Raw genomic sequence first — 19,460 nt, 5'->3', positions numbered from 1 at the left:
TTTCTCTTCTGAAAATTAAGTCTTCTTTTACCATGTTGAGTTTTCTAAGATCATCAAAATGTCTGTGGAAACTGTAATATCAGAAGATTCAATTTGGTCTACAAATCAGTGTTTGCTTAAGTGAATTCAGCTCCATTTTCTCTGAGTGTTTGACTTAAAGAGAGTGGACTCTCACAGTAGCAGTGGCTGTGCATGCATATGGATGACTGTGCAGTTTAAATTGTCCCATCTGCATTAAAAGGAAGAGCTTTTGAGACATATTTATTAATGCTTTCCTTTTATACTATGTGCATCTTGTCTACTTTCTCTCCTCAGTGCAGGGCTTTTCTGAAGTCAGACACTGAGTTTGTTGATACTTTTGTGGTACTTGAATTCTTGAACCAGAACGCTGAGCCTTTGGGCTGTGGTGGCCAAGCTTGTGAGCATCAAGCAACATCGGGTGTCTTTGCTGGTGTCACTTTTTTGATAGTGATTTTGACAAGTGATATTCTTGAAGTATTTCTTTGCACTGAAGGGTAGCTGTATCTAAAACGTGCTTGGAAGTTCTAATGTGATTGCAGAACTAAAAAAAGGCATTCTGTTCTTCCAGCCTTCTGATAAAATAAATGAAAAGTAGGTTCAGAGCACAACTCCTGACACTATAAGAAGAACCATTTTAGTATTACAGCAAAGAACAAAAAGGGACTATATTGGACATCTCAATCCAGTGAGAGAGGTATTTACAATGTTAAAATTAGCACTGGACTTGCAGCTTAGGTATTTACACTGTTAAAATTATACACTGTTAAAATTAGTACTGGACTTGCAACTTACCAAAGCAAAGTGAAAACAGCAAGCTGCGTGCTTCAGAAGAGGGCAAAATGCTAGCATTTTTGTTTGACATACAATATGGAGTAAGCCCAGAGAAATGAGCTGTGAAGGGTTAACTTTGTGCTTCTGGAATTGAAACTACCCATAAGAAAAGGCTGTATTAATAAGAGGGAGTCCAAGGGACAGGTGGCTCTATAGTTAAACTTTGGTATTGTGAAGACATGTATGGAATGGTGCAGTCTGCAAAACGGGTTTTATTTTGTACTAATAATGTGCTTATACCCTGCTGTATTTTTTATCAGTATATGTCACTTACTGGGAGTGTATGAGAGTAGTGCACTTTCAAAAAATATTTTTGTTTAGCTTTCATTCAGTCTGTTGGAAACAACCAAGTATTTAAAATGAAACTTGGAAATATTCCCAAGTACTTGCAATTTGATGCAAATAATGGGATTTGTAGCCTAAATTTATTACTTCGGGATTTTTTTTTTCCTGTTGATTAGTGGACATTTGTGCATAGTGATGATTAATTTTTATTTCATATAATGAATAACTCTGGAAGAATAGTTAATCAAGTTGTTGTCTCTTAATAGTTTCATTTAGAATTATTTCTTGATTTTTTTTTTTTTTTGCTTTATCTGTATAAAAAGACCTATAATTCATTTTTGCTGTACACATTTGTCAGTTACTGATGTGGGATTGAGATTCTGCAGTTAGTGCATTCCTATATCATGAGTTGTGAATATGAGAGGGCAAACTACAAGTTTGCCTTGTAGACTGTAACTTGCTAAAGCATGATTCATGTATGATTCCTGGCATATCACAATAGTAACATGGTGCCTATTGTGTTTATTCAGCCCAGTGCTTTCTGGCTTGTGGACTAGTAATAAAAGTTGAAAGACATTAGGTGGTAGAACCACAAAATCTCCATCACTGTATTGATTAAATCAGATTATTAACTCAAAGTGTAGCATCTGTTTTCAAGGCTTTGTAAATATCAGGCTTTTGACACTGTTTGAAAGCAGTGGAGGGTACCTGCCATAACAGAACTCATGCTGGGAGACGTGGTGTCAGGCCATGCTTAGCACTTTCCAAAAATGCACTGAAATACACTGGCACCTTTGTATTGCCTTCCTTGCTGCTTTGACTCCTGAGCTTTATGATGAAGTTAGCAAGTGGAGGAGTGTTAGTTTGCGTCAGTCGTTGATTTTGTACAGTGAACTTCAGCAAAAGCAAGAGGAGTCATTTTTCAGATCTCTCCAGGGACTCATCCTTGTGTACAGTAACACTATCTGATATTTTACTGAAACACTATCTAAGATTTATGAGACACTCGTCTAGTCTTTGACACTAGAAGAAATTCTACGAGTCACAAAAATATGTGGAGCTCTCCTTCCTATTTTAGTGCAACTGCCTTGAGAATACAATGCAGCAGCTGTGCACAAAGGCATCATATCATCATAGAACATGGGTTGAAACCCAGAATGAAAAATAATGTGTCCAATTCAGGCTTGAAAGGAGGTTTAGGACAAGTAATGTTTAATAATTAAAAGTGATTAAATGAGGATTCTGTCTATGTTGAAACCAGGGCTTTGAAAATACTTAAATCCATAACCCAGTAATACAATACAATTTGTTCTGTTCCTTGTGGTTGAAACAACACTTGGTTTTGAGTTTAAATGCAAGTTTAACTGAAGTGGTCAAGAGGAGCTGAAACATGTAGTCTTTACTCTCCCTCCTTCAACTTGGGCATAATGTGTTTTATTCACAAAACATTATTGTGCATGACTTGGGGGGGTGGGATTTGCTTGGTTTTAGTATGTATAAGGGCCTTAATACAGCTGGGCTAATATCAGTGCTCTTGCTAAAAGTGACCTGCCAAAACTGAGGGCTTCCAGCAGCACAGGGTCTCCCATAGCACTGGGAAGTGAGTTTATGAAATCTGATCAGCATGAATCCCACGGTGCTGTGACTGTAGGCACTCAAGTTGGAGCTCAGCTGTGCTGGTGTTAGTATGCTTATCAGCTCTGGAGACTGTAATATGGGGTTCTTTCTAAAAATTGCTTGGAATGTCTTTTCTGTTGTAGGCCAAAGAGGTATAAATGTTATGAAAAGCTGAGTATATACAGTAACTATTTTTTTTTACCATGTTAATTTATCTAAATATTCCTGCATGAAAACCTCAAATTCAAGTGCTTCAAGTACATGTTGTTATTCGAGATCAGAATTGATGTAATGTAATTATGTTATGAAAAGAGAAATTTTCTGATCCTGTGGGGAAAAAATGCACATAGTATTAAATGTAAGTGTACAAGGAAGTGTTAGTAGGATTGGGGTCCCAGGGAGGAGTTCCTTTCCGAAAGAAAACCTTTCAGAAGTAACACTTCCCAAACATGTAGTGCATAAAATTTAAGTTTGACAATGGAAAGTTGCTTTTGAGGTGTAGTTTCATGTTATGCCTGGCTTTGAATGTGGACTGTTGTCAACAAGGGCAATCCCATTCTTTCCTACCTAAACGAAGTTTTGTGGAATTTTTTACTTAGTTTGTAAGGGCTAAAAGAATTCTGGGTCTGTCTGTCATGTCCTGAAGCATCTGCTAGTAAATCAGCTGAGAAAGAAGAATGTGCTGTTTTCCCTTTAATTGCCCACAAACTTGAAACCTTTTCTTTCATGTTTATGTTCTTTCTTATACCTCTTCATAGCAATTCAGCAGATCAGAATATGTTATGTTAAAAGCTGTTTAAAAATTTTAGTGTTCTATTATATCCTTCTATCTTGGCCAGTAAGTATGCTAGAAGTCTTTGGGTGTAAGACTTAGGTATTATTAGTGCCTTATTTAAACTTCTTTTATGAGAAGCTGAGAAATTGCTACATGTTGAGGAAATTTTAGGATCTTCTATTCACTATTTTCCATTATACCTCTAGAAGAAAGTAGCAGTTTTAAATTCTTAAATCTTTGTCCTTATGCCATGGAATTCCTTTTTAGATTAAATCCTGAATTATATGTAGTAGTTTGTTGTCAGTATGTTTTCTTAGGAGTCCATTTTCTAACAAATACAGTATTTACATGCAAGATTTTGTTTTGTTCTGGGAACTTGCAGAGGCAGATTCCTGAGGAACATTGTTGTGATCTTTGCTGAGTAGCTGCAGGTTCTGCTCTGAAACTTTAAAAAAATAATCTTCTTCTTTTGGTTGGATGATTTTTGGATTTTTTTTTTTATTTTTTGTGGGGGTGGGGGGGTATTTTGTTGTGTTTTTGTGGGTTTGGGGGTTTGTTTGTTTGTTGGTTTGTTTGTTTTTAGTTTTTCCAGTTTTATAAATGTTAAAACTCTGTACCATTTTATAAATGTGAAACTCTGTACCATACTTCTTTTGTTTAAGCAGTAATGTAATAGTAGCTCAGCAGGTGGTTCCCCCAGTGCAGTGTGAAGCTCTCTTAAGGACACTTTGACTTCTTAGCTTATTTCTCCCACATCACTCAAAATAAAGGATGATTAAGCTGTGGTTCTAACCAAAAGTTCTGTTTCTGGAAACTTGAATTTTACTGTCTTGTTTTAGATAAATGTCTCATTTAACTTGTACAATGGTTTATAGTTACGCATCTGGGATAGGTAGGGAACATGTATTTGCCATCCTTAATGGAAATCTTAATTACTTGCATCTTTATAGATTCTTTGTAGTCAACACTTCTCTAAAGGTAAGGGAAGAAGATGTTTTTTCCTTCAAATAAAAAGTTAGTGTTTGTAATTATATTTTGGAACATCACTGTATGCTTTTATAGACAATTTAATGTCAGAATTTAGGTTAATATTTTTAGAAGTCTGGGGTTTGTTATTGTTAGAGATTATAAAATGGGGTCTACTAATTAGATTATGTAAACTCAAAGAGTTTCTGATTCTTTTAATAAGGCAGGTGGCTTCAAAAATGCCTACTGATTTGTTTATGAGAAGTCTGTCTCCTCGAGCTGTATGCTTAGAACTAGGTGAAATAAGAGCAAGCAGAAATGAAAAATTGTGTTTGCTAGGCAGTAAAATCTTGGTATAGAACAAAAGCAGTTGGTTTTAAATTCATTTTTGTTTTAAAATATTAATTGTTATATCAAATTACTGAGGTTTTGAAGCTCTGTAATGCTGAAATTGCAGTCTGAGTTGCAAGAATAGCATGCAGGGTTATGTTTCCTAGACTTGCTAGTGTTTATGTATTGGAATTTATTATGCACAGAAATAGTAGTCCAACAAAAATATAGAGGCATGCTGGAACAACAGGAGGGTCATCTGACTAAGGCAGTGTTTACAGGAAAGGAATGGGGTTTGTGCATGGAGCAGTGAGTTGTACAATGGAAAGATTAGTGGTTGTTGGATAGTAACTGTTAGATTTGAGTCCTGAATGAAAGCTGAGTTGGTGTTGTTATGGTAATAGTGATGTAGAATGTTTTCCTTGGTACTGTATGAAGGCCTTAGTGAGAATTGCCCTGCAACAAAATGAACTATAAAAGGCCTTTATATATCAGGATTAATAAAAGGATAGTTTGTGTTTTGTAAGGGAGACATTCTCTCGATCCATTCTGAGAATTACTTTTGCAGCACAGAACACCTCCTGTTGTTATATTAAGTAGATCAGATCAGTGAATTGTGTTTTTCTATAACTGTTTAAATTCCTGGATCTTCAATTATTGTTCATGTATTAATATGCAAAAGAAGACAGTTTCTTCATTGAAAGTAAAAAAGAATCCAAAGAAAGAAAGAAAGCAACAGCGGGCGATTTCCAAAAGGATAATGCAGAAGTCCTAAAGCTCAGTGTACATTCCTGCATCATATAGGCTCGCTTTAAATGTATCTTTTAGGCTTGTGTTTGTGGGGTGGGTCAGAAATATCTTCACTATGTGTATGTGTACAGTACTTTCCTTAATGGCAGCCTCAGGGCAGGGAGACACTGCCATAAAACTGCCACAGAACCTTAGGAACATCTGGATTGTTCGAGTATTTTTCATTTCTCTGATATATGTTTCACAAAAATATTGCTTAGGGCTCTCAAGAAAATTGTAATGAGCCTTTTGCATCTGGATCAAATTCTGTGGGGAAATGACTCCCTGCTTACATTCTCCTTCTGTATACAGTCGCTTAAGTAAATGTGCAGTGTAGGCCTAGTGCAAGTGATGTTTAAGTTCTTGAGCTTATTCATGCAAACAGCTGGCTGTGTAGTCTGGTTAAAAACAGTTTTGAGGCTTTAATATTTATACGGTCTCCATTCACTTTTGTATAGAAAACACATTCGTAGAGAAAACAGAAATTTTAAGGAAATTCTGCTAATGAAACAACTGTATAGGTAAGAAAGACAGTAGAAGAAATACAATACTGAAATTGTTTGAGGTTTTTCCTCTGAGCAAGGACTGTATATGCTGTGTTCAGAACTGGCTGTTGAGCAAAGAACAGTTTTGAGAATTAGGCAACCTGATCTAGTGAAAGATGTCCCTGCCTGTAGCAGAGGGGTTGGACTAGATGATCTTTAAAGGTCCCTTCCAACCCAAACCATTCTATGATTGAGTAAAGCCATAATAGTCATGAGAGACAAAAATCAAAGTAAAAAGTGCAGTGTCAGAGTGTGTGCTGTGTGGGCACAGCAGGGCTGATGTGTTAGGCTTCCAGTGGAGCTGGTTTCAGTGGGATCTACATGTACCAGCTTCTCCTGCACCCAGTCAGCTGGTGCTGAGAGTCCATGCACAAAGACTGGGGTGTGCAGAGAGGAGGGCAGAGCTACAGAGCAGTAAGTTCTGCTGTCCTTGTTGGATGCTGTGAAATCAGATGTGGCAGCTGGTCTGTGTTATGTTCAATAAGTAATGCAGCCATTCAGCAAAGCAATGTATGTAAATCCAGCCAAAAGGCTCCTACTTTCTTTGACAGAACTTAATTATTTTGTCAGAAGTTAAATATTTAAATCCTTTCAGAAAGAGATCACAGAGAGCAGACCTGTAAATGTACATTAAAAGAGCAGTAGTTACTGAACTTTCAGTATTTCCACGTTCAGCTCCATGTTCTATATTATGATACATTAAACATGATCATCTACTATAAATAATGCTTTTATGAACAAATCTGATGAAAAGTGCAAAGTCCTAAACAAACTTTTATTTGACCTAGTTTAAAATGCATTTAAGCAAGTGAGTTGCATCTTTGTCAGTGCTCTAGATTTAGTATTATCTTTGATGAACACTTAAATAAGTTTAGGCTTAATAATTAAATTTGATGCCATATTATCTGTAATTTGACCAGATTTTTGTGAAAGATGGTTTAAGCACACTTTCATAAAGTTTCTGAGCATTTCTTTGAATATTTTTTTCTCTGACATTTTTTTAAATTTCTGTGTCAAGGAAGACTGCTACAAATCCTAAATTGGATTTTCTTCTCTTAGATTGCAAAGAGCACGTCACAGAAGATGCAAAACCAGAATCCATCAGTGACACAGCTGACCTGGCTCTGCCACCTGAAATGCCAATTTTAATTGATTTCCATGCTTTAAAAGATATCCTGGGGCCACCCATGTATGAAATGGAGGTAACATCCTCATTTGTTTCTGTTTGAATGCTGTTTGTGTCTGGTTTGACTAATTGTCTGTTTTATTGCTATTGACTTGAGTTTATACAGTATTAACTTCTTAAAACATGTATTAGTAACAGGAACTGTGTTTCTTTGTGTTCCACCAAGTGTTTTTTCGCGTAAAGAAGTTTTTTGGGGTTTTTTGTTTTAATTCAGGGTACATAAATCACATAATGGTATGACTTCCTGTTAGCAAAGATGCCTGCAGCAGTACTTAAGAAAGTGGTGGTGTTTTTTCAGTTTGTAACAACTTTGCTTTTGTCTAGGGAATGTTTGGTGGTCTTAGGAAAGAAGCCAAAAGTAGAGCCCAGGAATCCTATCCTGTCTCTGAGACAGCTGTGTTAAGGACAGTCCCACGTACCTCCTTAAAGCCAGTCAGCATTTTCGGGTATTAAAACCACTTCAGTTTGCACCAGAAGTTCTCAGACATTCTTTAGATTAACATGACTCTGAGCTGTTAAAAATGATTTATGATCAGTTAGGCACTTCCAGCTTCCTAGTACCAGCTCTGTTCATCAGTAGATATATTCCAGAATTTTTTCTTTCCCCCATCTGTATTTTGCTACGTTCTGTGAACGTTCCATCAGTTAAAGTAGTTTGTTAGTTTGGGATTCTCTTATTTAAAATTAGATTTTAGGCCAATAAATAGGTGAATACGTGGCTTCCCTTAGATGTTCTGCCTGGTTTTGAACTTTTTCTGAAGTTGATAATTCATTTAAATTTGGTAGTGTGGCTGTATTGGCAAATAATTTCTGCTATTTTGTCCTTTTTCTACAGAGTAAGTAGTGCAAGTAAAATTCTTAAAGTGTGGTTCTTAAATCCATATATACAGATAGATGAGTGCTGGGATGGGGTTTTTTGCATGAACAGTTGCTGTGAATTTGCATATAAGCATTTCATGGATCTGCTGGCCTGCGTTAGCTGAACTAAGACTGACTGAAGCTTTTGGCTGGTGTATCAAAGGTTTTTTAAACATTTCCATATTTAGCAGGCAAATTAAGTAGTGCATAAATAGAACTAGATTAATCCATACAGCATCAATTCCCTGAGCAGCTCAGGATTTATTTTCATGTACTATTTGCTGTATTTATTAATGAGTAAATATTTTTCAGTACACACTTTATATTTTTCTGAATGGAAGTTGCTCAGATAGGCACATAACTCCCCTTTCAGTGAATTTTCCCAACTAACCTATTTTTCCTTTGAGTTTTCTCAAGTGCCCCCAAGATTCTTTCGCATGAAGAGTGTAGCTCCTGTCTCAATGACAGGCGTTTCAGAATGGCTACTGGTGTTTTTTCTGGGTTTGTAGTGTGCAGTGTGTCTCTCTCCTTTCTGTATCTCGCCTTTAAAGCTTCACCTTTGACCTGCATTTTGCCATGTATAATTAGTTGAAATGAAGATACAATGGAGGCAGCCACCATGTCAGTACTTGGATGAGACTGAGCAAATAGAACTGAAAACATGACATGACTTAATTGATCTGTGGTCCTTCAGGGAATACCTTAAAAGGAGTGATTCATCTTCCACCTTTTCAGTGCATTGCTTGTATATTTTCTGCAGGGGTCTCCCAGCAGAAAGACATGACAGAATACTCAGCTCATACTTGTAGGATTAATTCATTTATCACAAACAAATAAATAATCTTATGTGTCACCCTAGAGAACAAATGTTGGAATAAATCACATAGTAAGGCTTTGGAAGAATAATCTTGACAGTTGTTTGAAGTGTAAAAGATTTAATGGAATGTTTCAGCACAGCGTGCTTTTGGGGGAAAGGGTTTATAACATATCCAGGCTGACTTGTGACTTGGATTTTAGTTCTCTTTCTCTAGTTCTCTTTCTCTCTCTCTCTCTCTCTCTCTCTCTCTCTCTCTCTCTTTCTCATTACCTATTCTAGGAAATGAAAGTGCAGGTGCCTTAGAAGAATAGTTTTATTTCATGGGATGTACACAATTCTAATTAAGGAACAAATCAGGTTATCTTTTAGAAGCAAAACCTGTAGAAAGCACAGGTTTAGATAGGCATTTTTATCTAAGAAATACCAGTCTTGTGGTGATATTTCTGGGAAATGCTCCTCCCTGAAAGGGAAGCTGCTGTTCATATGCTGCCTGCAGTGGTTTGTGAGGGAATTAATCAGAAGAGTAGACTAGAAAAAAGGTTTGTACAGTCAGGTTAGGAGAACCTGTGGAAGGATAACAAAGATGCTAAAGGCCAGCAAGTAATTCAGGAGTGGTTCTCCTCTTCCCATTATGCATCAGTGACTTGATAGCTCTTTGTCAGTTCTGCTGACTTACAAAGTAAGTCCAAAACAGCAGACTTGTGGATGATGTCTCTTTTCCTTTATTTTGGAATAACCTTAAATATTTTAAAACAAACGACTGTGCTAAATGTTAAGACTTTAATTTTGCAATGTCCACGCAGCTCAAATGTGTCTGACAATATTTTCATCTACTCATCATTACAGCTACATTGTAGCTGGGTTGGTCTCATTTACAAAAATATTCAAAAAACAAGACTGACTGTGTAGGTCAGTGACTTGTTGTTCCATCATCTGACAGACATCACCAGTCATCAGCTGATTCTGATGGTCATTTTTAATTGAAGTTGTTTAAAAAGCATAAGGATTTTTTTCTAATTTGAATTCCTCTTTTTGTGAGCAGAAATTATTCAGAGGTGCCAAGAGTGATTGAGTCTTGTTGAGCTACTGTAACACTGCATAGGCATGGTTAATAGAAAAGCATTGCACGGTCGTGTGGAGCTTTGTGTGCACGTGTTTTTAGGGGCTTTCAAGGGTCTTTTCAGTTATCAAAGCTGCCAGGGCGTTTTCTATCCATATGGCTGTCGACACCCATCAGTTAAGGTTCAGGTGATGAGGCTGCCGTACAGGTAGTGCAGTCTCTAGTGGTGCAGCGAGAGAAGTTGCTGGCCTCTGAGTCTACAAGTTAGCGCGAAGAGTGATGATTGAAAGGTGATTAACACTTACTGCACACCTAGTTTCTCTTACCAGATCTCAACTTACTTGTGAAAGTAGGAGGAGGTCTGAGGATAAAGGAGCTTGTACTGAGGTGAGATAAATGATGAGTCTTTAGAACAATTTGGTTTTTGATCTTTAGTCAGTCTTTACCAAGTATTTTCTGCTTCTGAGCTCTCAAACAGTGGAATTAGTCTGCAAACTGTTTTGAATTGATACACAGAGCCAGTGCTAATATCCAGTCCAGAAAGAGGAAAAGAAAAACAAAAAATCCCCAAACCAACAAACCTTGTTGATGGCTACTGTGGTGTGGGAGAGGGTATGGATAGTTACTTGTGTTTGTTGTAACTGAAAGGTTTGAAAGCGTGACAGGTTGCCAAAATACATGATTGTCTCAAGTGTAAAGGAGAATGCTTCAGTGTTGTTGGATTTCAGTTTAACCAGGATTAATTGAGTAACCTGAGTTACTAAGCAATTACTAAGCTAATCAGAGTAAGTCACTGTAAAGAATAAAATACAGGGAATGGATATAGAAACTTAATTAACAAAAATGAAAATGCTTGATAAGATGAGGTATTTTAATACCATAAAAGTGAAACACCAGTACATACAATTTTCTTAAATGCTAGAAAAAGAAACAGCCATTCTAGGTAAATTAAGCTATTAAAAGCAAATAGCATGATGTTCAAAATACGTAGGTAACGGAGAGCCACAAGAGAATGAAGGAGAGGAGCTGTGTTGCTTCCTTCGCTTTACTGTGAAATATGTACAGTTACTTACCTGGTTGTCAGCTGGATCCGGGACTGTGACCCCAGTCCCACTGGCCTCTGCTGCTGCTCTCCTGACAGCTGGAGTCTTGGCTGCCCCAGCAGCCCTGTGTCAGCACAGCTTTGCTCTAGTCCAGGGTGGCACTACTTGCGCTGTGCCTCTGCAATGTGCTAACTTCCCTCAAACCAAGAAACAGTGATCCTGAGCGAGGGCCACATTTCAAATCTTAGTCCTCAAACTTAGAAGACAACAGCATGTGATTGTTCAGTCATTCAGGGTAGCATTTGGCAACGCATACAGTACAGAATCAGAAATTACAACAAGAAGCATGTATTAATTTCATGTTTAATTTCATTTTGTAGGACTTCAAATGCTTTTTTTTTTTTTTGCATGAGCAAGTTGTTCCTGTCGTATACGTGAGTTCCCTACAGCTACAAGTAGCACAACTTGTGTGTTTGTAAATGAGCTTACTTTCTTTAACTGTGCATCTCTTTTTAGCCAGCAGCCAGAGGTACCAGCAGTAGAGTCAGTAGTTGTTCACTTTTATCGCATAAAGGAAGCGGTTTTCTCTTTGTGAAATGGGAAAGAGAAACTGAGCGTTAAGAATTTTATGATCTTGATTGTGATTCTGTTTTTATGATGGGGATGGATTTCAGCCTAACACTGAAATGTTAATGTTTGGCTGCTGTTCAGAGAGTTCTTGTTCTGATAATCTCATGGAGGTCTGTATTGTTCTGCGTAGGTGTCCCGTCCCGCTCGGCGGGGTTAGGGGGAGGTTGGTTTTGGATCTCTGCACGGTATTGATGACAATTACTTCAAGAGGTTCTGTTAAACTACTGTTTATTAAAGGGTGTTGTAAAAATTGCAGCAGTGTTACAGAAGGTAAATAACTTGGCAACAAAAACTCACAACAATAGGAATGACTTGGAATGACTTGGCAAAGGAAACTTACACCCTACTGACACTTACTGACCAAGTAAAACTTGCAGCAAACACCAGCAATGTCCGTCACTTACAGTGAACTAAACAATAACTATCAAAACTTGCCATCATCTGGCAATACCAAAACTTACAGCAATACTAAGAACTAGTGATCACTTACTTAACAATGCTAAAAACTTATAACAGTGTTACCCTTATGTGCCAGGAATGTAGTTAAGCTGGGGAAGAAAAAGGAAGGTTGAAAGGGAAAAAAGAGAGACAGAAAAGTTTCAAGAAAAAGGAAGATTGAAAAAGGGACAAGAGAAAAAGGAGAGAGACAGGAAAGTTTCAGGAGAATCACTACTCCTTGGTTGCAGCGAAGTTCAGTCCAGCCTGGGATCCTTGGGTGGTGGACACACACCCTCCCGTTATTAATTCACCTTTTTATAGACAAAAGTTCTCAGGTCTCCCCCAAACTTCCTTCAATCAGCATATGAAGCGGCAGGTGATGCAAGGTTATTTTGCATCAGAAGTGGCGGCGGGTGGTGACCATCTTTCTGCACGTGCCACAGTCATTTGGTCACTTTGTGGGCCTCAGACTTCCTTGTCAGCAAGGAGTAGAGCAGGGAGTAAGGGCAGGAGTTGGCGGGTGTCCTTCAAACATCCCTTATTGGGCACCTGGAAGATGTGAGCTCATCTCTTTTTATCAGCAAGGCTGCTCATTTTTTGATTAGTGAGGCTGCTCATCCCTTGAGACAATTAGTCTTTTTACAACAGAAAGTTTGATACAAAACACTTTTCTGTCTCTTGACACCACCCGATGGCTCAAACATTCACGTTGTTGGTTACACTCTAAAAGAATCTCTCAGACAAAGGGGAAAATAAAAATAAAAATCAAAGCCTATAACTTTCATGGAAAACATCCAGACTCTCTCCTTCTCTTAACACAGGAGACTGGGACTGAGAGACCTCCGTTACTCTCATCAGTAAGGAGGCACAGGCAGACTTTGAGATCAGACCATAGTCTTGTGTGGGGTAGAGCTTGCTCAACTGCCTGTAATTACTAATGGAGTCGGTCAGCTCTCCCACCCTCTTTCACATCTGGCCTGCTGCTTGCAGACTCGTGTCTTCATTACTCAAGATTATTTGTAAATTTTCACCATGAACAGAATCAGTGTGTTGTCTGACAGTAGTTCGGGCACTGAAACCACATTTAAAAAGGCTTTTAGGTAACATTTGGGAGCAACAGAGTCAAGCCAGATATACCTCCAGAAGATAGATTAAGCCATATAAGCATTCAGTCAGGATTGACTAAATACTTGAAGTCCTGTGAAGAGAAGAAAAAGATTCTCATTGAACTTCTGGGGCTGTGGAAGGTTTCAAGAATGAAATACCCAGATGCTTGCCATTGCCTTAAGCTAAGCAGCCACACACGGCTCTAATTAATGTCTACACATGAGGCAGAATTACTGCTGCACTTTAAAAAATAAAATTAGAGATCAGACACTTGGGCTTAACTTTTGTGATTCAGCAGGTGCAGTTGCTTTGAGGGCAACTAAGAAGTTGTTTTAGCAATAGTTTTGTTACTACAGCAGTCTCCTAAACTGTGTTCTGTTTTATTTTCCTTCAGGTGTCCGAACGCTTAAGTCAGCCAGGAGTAGCCATAGGCTTGGCGTGGACACCCTTAGGGGGAGAGATCATGTTTGTAGAAGCCAGTCGCATGGATGGAGAAGGTCAGCTGACTCTGACCGGTCAACTCGGAGACGTTATGAAGGAATCGGCGCATCTTGCAATTAGCTGGTTGCGCAGCAACGCAAAGAGATACCAGCTCACCAACGGTAGGGTGTGGGAAACTGACAGACAGCGCGGAGCTGGATCGCATCACAGACTGTGTGCACCCACTGGCCCCTTACTGCAGGCATGCACAGAAGGGAGGCATTAATATTGCATGGAAATTAAATGTCCTGAAACTCGGGGTTTTTAATAATGCAGTAGGTTGTAGCATTGCTGAGACACAGTGGAAGTGACTCGTACTCATTGTGGAAATGTATGAAGTGTTGCCTTAACAGAGAAAGGGTTTCCAGCAAGCCGTGCTGCCCGTTCAAGCCATTCTTTTTTTTTTTCCCTTAAGCTTCTGGAAGTTTTGATCTCCTTGACAACACGGACATCCATCTGCACTTCCCAGCTGGAGCTGTCACAAAAGATGGACCATCTGCTGGTGTTACCATAGTAACCTGTCTTGCTTCACTCTTCAGTGGGCGGCTGGTGTGTTCAGATGTAGCCATGACAGGAGAAATTACACTAAGAGGCCTTGTTCTTCCAGTAAGTATCATTTGAGAAAAGAGCTAAGTTGTATTAATTCTCCTTATTCTGGATATAAAATCTGTTTATAGCCATTTACAAAAGCAAAGTCTTGCTGGATCATTCCTTAGCAGCAATCCAGTCTCTTCTGGTGCCGTGGGGAGAGGCTGGTGGGAGCCAGCCTGCTCTAGCACTGTACTACTCCTGTCTGCTTTGCATTTAACGTAAGGCTAGCCTTGATGCTGTTCTCTGGGAAAGCACATTAACATGTCTAGTTAGAAAGGAAACCTAGAAATCTTAAAATTCGGGATGGTTCCAAAGTATGTATTGCAATTTCTAAACATGCTTCCTCAAACTGTTGCTACAGAATTTCCTCCAGGTTCTTTGAGACGTTGTTTTGTAAAGCTTACGTGTGTATAGATGTGGTTTCAAGAGTAACCCGGATGCAATTACTGTATTTTTAGATTCTTCTTAAATTTTGTTCCTTGTACATAGTTGAGCTGAATAGTGTTCCCATAAAGCTTTTGCAAAGCATGAGGGCAAAGGAAAGTTTTCGGACAAATACAGTTTTAGTGTTAAGTGGTGTAAGTGTGAAGCAGATAATGGGAGTTACGACCTCGTACCAAGTGATGGAGAATACTGTTGTGTTTCATGCAGTAAACCAGAGATAATGCAGCAGAGTAGCGGGCGAGAAGGATCTCTGAGATAGCATTAGCCTGACAGGACTGCCTGTTTCTCAAGGCTCTAGTGAAAAATAAACAGTGTTAACTCTGAACTGGTGAAAATTTGCTTGGCTTTCCAAATACATTGCCTTTGCTGCACCAGTCACCTAATTTTGCCTCCTGTTTAAGGTGAGTGCAAAATTAGGTATCTGCAAATACTAAGCCAGGTTTACCTTCTTTCTGAACATTGTCTAGAATCTCACTTATTAGTAACTTAATTCACTGAACAAGCCATTAACGGCACCTGCTGCCCGTAGGCAAGCAATGGGGTGAGCATGTAGCGCTGTCCAGACTCGACTGACCCGCGGGAGGACTGACGGTCACTACTGCCTTGTTTCACAGCAGCCCGTGTTGCCCTTTGTGCTGTAATACAAAGCTTTCCCTGCCTCTAAAGCATCACAAAATTACACGTTTATCCTGTAAGATGGTCTTTAAACAGGATTAGAAAAGAGTCCAAGGGGAAGAAGCTACAGCAGTAACTAAAAGAAAAACAATTTAAAAACTCTCTTCACATCTCATTACAAACTCAGAGTGGTGGCTGAGGGAAGGGATGCCTGTTTGCACTTTTGGAGCAGGGGTTTGCTTTTCCCTGCCTTCTCTGTTGTACAATCCATTTATCATGTGGCATCGCATCCTCCTGCACCTAATACTGCCTTTATCTTAAAAAATCTTCTGTTCTCAGATAGGTGCAAGATTTCAGCATGCCATATGAAAAAAAGAGTTGAGGCCGTCTTTCTTAAATAGTAATAATAATAATTTCTTAAAAGTAATGATGTTTCTACTATTGATGTTCTTGTACTTGCATTGCTAGATTAATTTTAATTTTTTAAATTTTTTTCTTATTAACTGATTGTTACAGAAAGGGTACTGTAGCATATGAACATAGTTCCCTCGTTAAGCATATAACAAGCTAAAACTACTGCTGCATTTGTAATTACTTTCCTAAATGACTGGGGGAGGGAGAACCTTTCATTAAAATTGTAACTCCTGATGTGATTTGTTCCAATAATTACTTTACTAGATCAGTGTTGTTACTGTAGGTTGGCAAATACAGAAACTCTCTAAAGTCACTGTGGGATTTCAGAAAGCAAGCGTTCTTTATTCACAGCGCCGGCGCAGAGCCTGGCACCTGACAGCAGGCGCGGGGGTGCGGGACAGCCCCTCGCTGTCTATCAGGTTACATACAGATGCACGACATTGCCCAGAACCATTATACATATTCAAGTGATTTCCCATAACTTATCATATTTGCATATTGATTACGCATGCGCACCCAGTCTCTTGGGGTCTTCTGTGGTGGTCTCAGGTGGTCCTTAGGGGTCTCTCATGGGTGTCCTGTAGCTGAACTTTCTTCTGGGGCAGGTGCAGTTTTAGAAGAGGTACGCACACACCGGGGCTCACCTTGCCCACCAGTAACAGCTTCCATCCTGTTTAACAGACACTGTGGTATTATGTTAAACATGTTTTTAACAAACAGCTTCTTACTTGGTAATTAAGGTAGAACAAGCAGAGATGAGCAGAAACGAAGGCAAGAGGGCTATGCATCAGTGTCATGGATTTTTATATATATATGTATTTCTTCTTATTAGGTCGGGGGAATCAAAGACAAAGTCCTGGCAGCACACCGAGCTGGACTGAAGAGAATTATCATTCCTCGAAGAAATGAAAAAGATCTTGAGGAAATTGCAGTGAATGTACGGCAAGATTTGACTTTTGTTATGGCAAGCTGTCTAGATGAAGTTCTTAACGCAGCTTTTGATGGAGGATTTGCAGTGAAGCCCAGACTTGAGCGTTTGAATAGTAAACTTTAGGCAGACAGGCTGAGCTTACTTCTTTATCAAATTTAAGAGAGATCAGTAACTATCAGCTATATCTGTATCAAATGTAACTATGAGCTAAACTTGACTGTTTCAGTGTGGCTGTAAATGCAATTAAAATACTACCTTCAGCAGTTAACAACCTGAAACCGTATTTTATGGGCATTTGCTGCTTTTTACTATCAGCAAAGGATCTTGAAAAAAATACCCATTTCCTGGCAGACTGAAGCATGAGAAAGCTGAAGCTGTTGAGAAGTAATTCCTTAGCTTATCTGGCATACATGTATGCAAATGTCAGCAGCTGATTACATCTTTTAAGGAGAACACACCCACAGCCAGGGACTGGTATGCAGTTCTGAGAGCTGTGTTCTCAGAGGACACACACTGCAGCAGAGGCAGCACAGCAGGAGAGTCTAACAGAGGTGGGGTGGTTCTGAAAAGCAAACCGCTTTAGCACAGGAGTTTACTTACTTAGGAAATAACATTCAGTGTGCTGAGGAGCAGCAGCATCACAGGGAGGGGAAGGGGTTTTTTTTTAAATCTAAAAAAATATGCTTAAGAGATGTAAACAGAAGCAGTATGGTCTAAATTAAGTTAGTAAGTCCCTTCAGCACTCAGTTCTAGTTTGTAGCAAGGTCAATGCAGATGTCATTTTTCAAACCTAACTACAGGAAGCAGCTTCAGAAGAACTGAAATGCACTAATTCACGTGGAGGAAGGGAGATAATGCACTACAGCACATAAATGCACAGTTGTACTTACAGCACCAGAAGTAGGTGGAGCATACTTGGGCTTTATGAAAAAGAAAAGCCTGGTAACAGTTTGGAGGGATGAAGTACGTGTCCTGCATTCTTACCTGATACAAATCAACCCGATTCTGGGATGCCTGTGGTCAGAGTTTAGCCTATAAAAATTAAATCTATTTAATCAATGCCAAGAAAATACTGGATCAATAAATCATATTAGGTACTGCATACTGTGACTAATTTAAGGTTTAAGAAAGTCTGTCAGTATCCCATGTCAACTGACAGCTTTGTCTCTTATCTTCCCTTGAATGTTAGTGAAGACAGACATTTACACTTAATGTAACGCAAGATCTTTGAGTTCTTCATTGTTTTGTACTAGGACCCACCACCAGAAAAAACACAGTATGGTACAGTCTTGCTCTTTAATTCTGAAACAAACTCGTGTACTTATGAAATGCAAATTGTATCAGTGACAAAAGCCTATTAGAGAAGCAGCCTATGAATCAAAAGTAAGTTTGGTTTGCTTTCATGTCCATAGAGAGAAAGCTGATTTACCTGGAACATAACAGCACTGGTAGCAATAAATTCTGCACCTGATTTACAAAAGATTTTACAACTTTCACAGAAGACTTGATCTAATAAAATGATAAAAAAATAAAACCTCCTTTTGTTTCACTATTTTAAGAATTCTACTCTTCAAGTTATTCACTAGCTAAGTTCCAAGGGTAAGAGGCAACAGCGAGTCTCAGAATACTTTCCACCTTACTGGAACACAGAAAGTGCAGCGGAACTGGACGGTCAGTAACACAGCAGAAAGGTACCATAGCTAATGTGCTGCTTTGCCTTTGATCAGGACCAGTAAGGGAAAAAATAAATTCTTTTCCAGGCTTAATGCAGCTCAGGTAACAATCCTGCACTAGTGAGGAAACAGACATGCTTGGAATCCCGCTGCAGTCTGTTTATCCATCTAGGAAAAAACTGCTTTTTTTTTTTTTTTGAAAGACAGTAAGTACTGTAAAAAGGTTTCCACAGTGATTTCACTACAGAAAAACAGGAAAAGTTAAGCAATGACTTTGTCTGCCACACCACTCCAGTTCATAAGTCTTATCCACACAGGCTTTGTCTGAAAGGTGAAGGTTTTAATGCCGCTCTGCAGATACTAACAGGCATTGACTTACAGCTCCTCATGTTCCTGCTTGCCGAGTTGGTATGTTAGTTGGTTGAGATTTTTTTAAAAATAAAACGTAAGCATTACCCATTCTATCAGATACCACAGCCACACTTTAGTGCCTGGCTTTTGCTTTCACTGAACGCTGTCACGACAAGTAACAATCTGTGCAGCAGGAAGCCAGCGTAGTAAAGAACTTTTAAAGTCATTTCAATACACTAGGGATGATTCTGCTTTGCAACTGACAGTTAGATGGACCTGATATTAAACGTGTCCCTCTGAATATACTGTAAGATAGCTAAGCTTATCAAAGGCAAAAAGAAAGCAGTGGTAGCTCCTTTCCTCTATCCACATGATAAAGTGCTACAGATAGTAACTATCCCACTAGTGCAATTGGTGCTCTAATCATAGTAGCCTTGAAAAGATGCTGGATAATACAACACTATAGACAGCAATACAAACAACAGTTCACCTGCTTTAATTTTAAAGCACTACTGCAAATAAGAACGAGCAAGAAATGTCAAAACAGAAACCAAAGATAAACATCCACATTTGTCAAACATTTTCCTTTTAAGGCTTATTTTTTTTAAAGGGCAATGAAAAACAATGGAGGTAGTGCTAGTGGACAAACGTAAGATCTACCGC

At 38.8% G+C, this 19,460-nt stretch overlaps 1 protein-coding gene across 1 annotated transcript in view; it reads left to right on the top strand.

Moving 5' to 3' along the window:
* LONP2 (lon peptidase 2, peroxisomal) overlaps window positions 1–17,479 on the top strand; it is a gene marked incomplete at its 5' end in the record, with an annotated part of 39,799 nt that extends 22,320 nt beyond the window's left edge. Inside the window, 4 exons of the mRNA XM_010177217.1 lie at window positions 7,219–7,361; window positions 13,693–13,900; window positions 14,194–14,384; window positions 16,675–17,479. Of these exons, the coding sequence (XP_010175519.1) occupies window positions 7,219–7,361; window positions 13,693–13,900; window positions 14,194–14,384; window positions 16,675–16,896 (764 nt within the window). The remainder of the gene's footprint in view (window positions 1–7,218; window positions 7,362–13,692; window positions 13,901–14,193; window positions 14,385–16,674) is intronic.
* Between the last annotated feature and the right edge of the window lie 1,981 nt (window positions 17,480–19,460).

Source organism: Antrostomus carolinensis, unplaced genomic scaffold (assembly GCF_000700745.2).
Source record: "Antrostomus carolinensis isolate BGI_N321 unplaced genomic scaffold, ASM70074v2 scaffold4411, whole genome shotgun sequence".
Taxonomy (NCBI): domain Eukaryota; kingdom Metazoa; phylum Chordata; class Aves; order Caprimulgiformes; family Caprimulgidae; genus Antrostomus; species Antrostomus carolinensis.
Note: the sequence above shows the minus strand (reverse complement) of the source record. Positions and strands in the feature narration are given on the sequence as shown.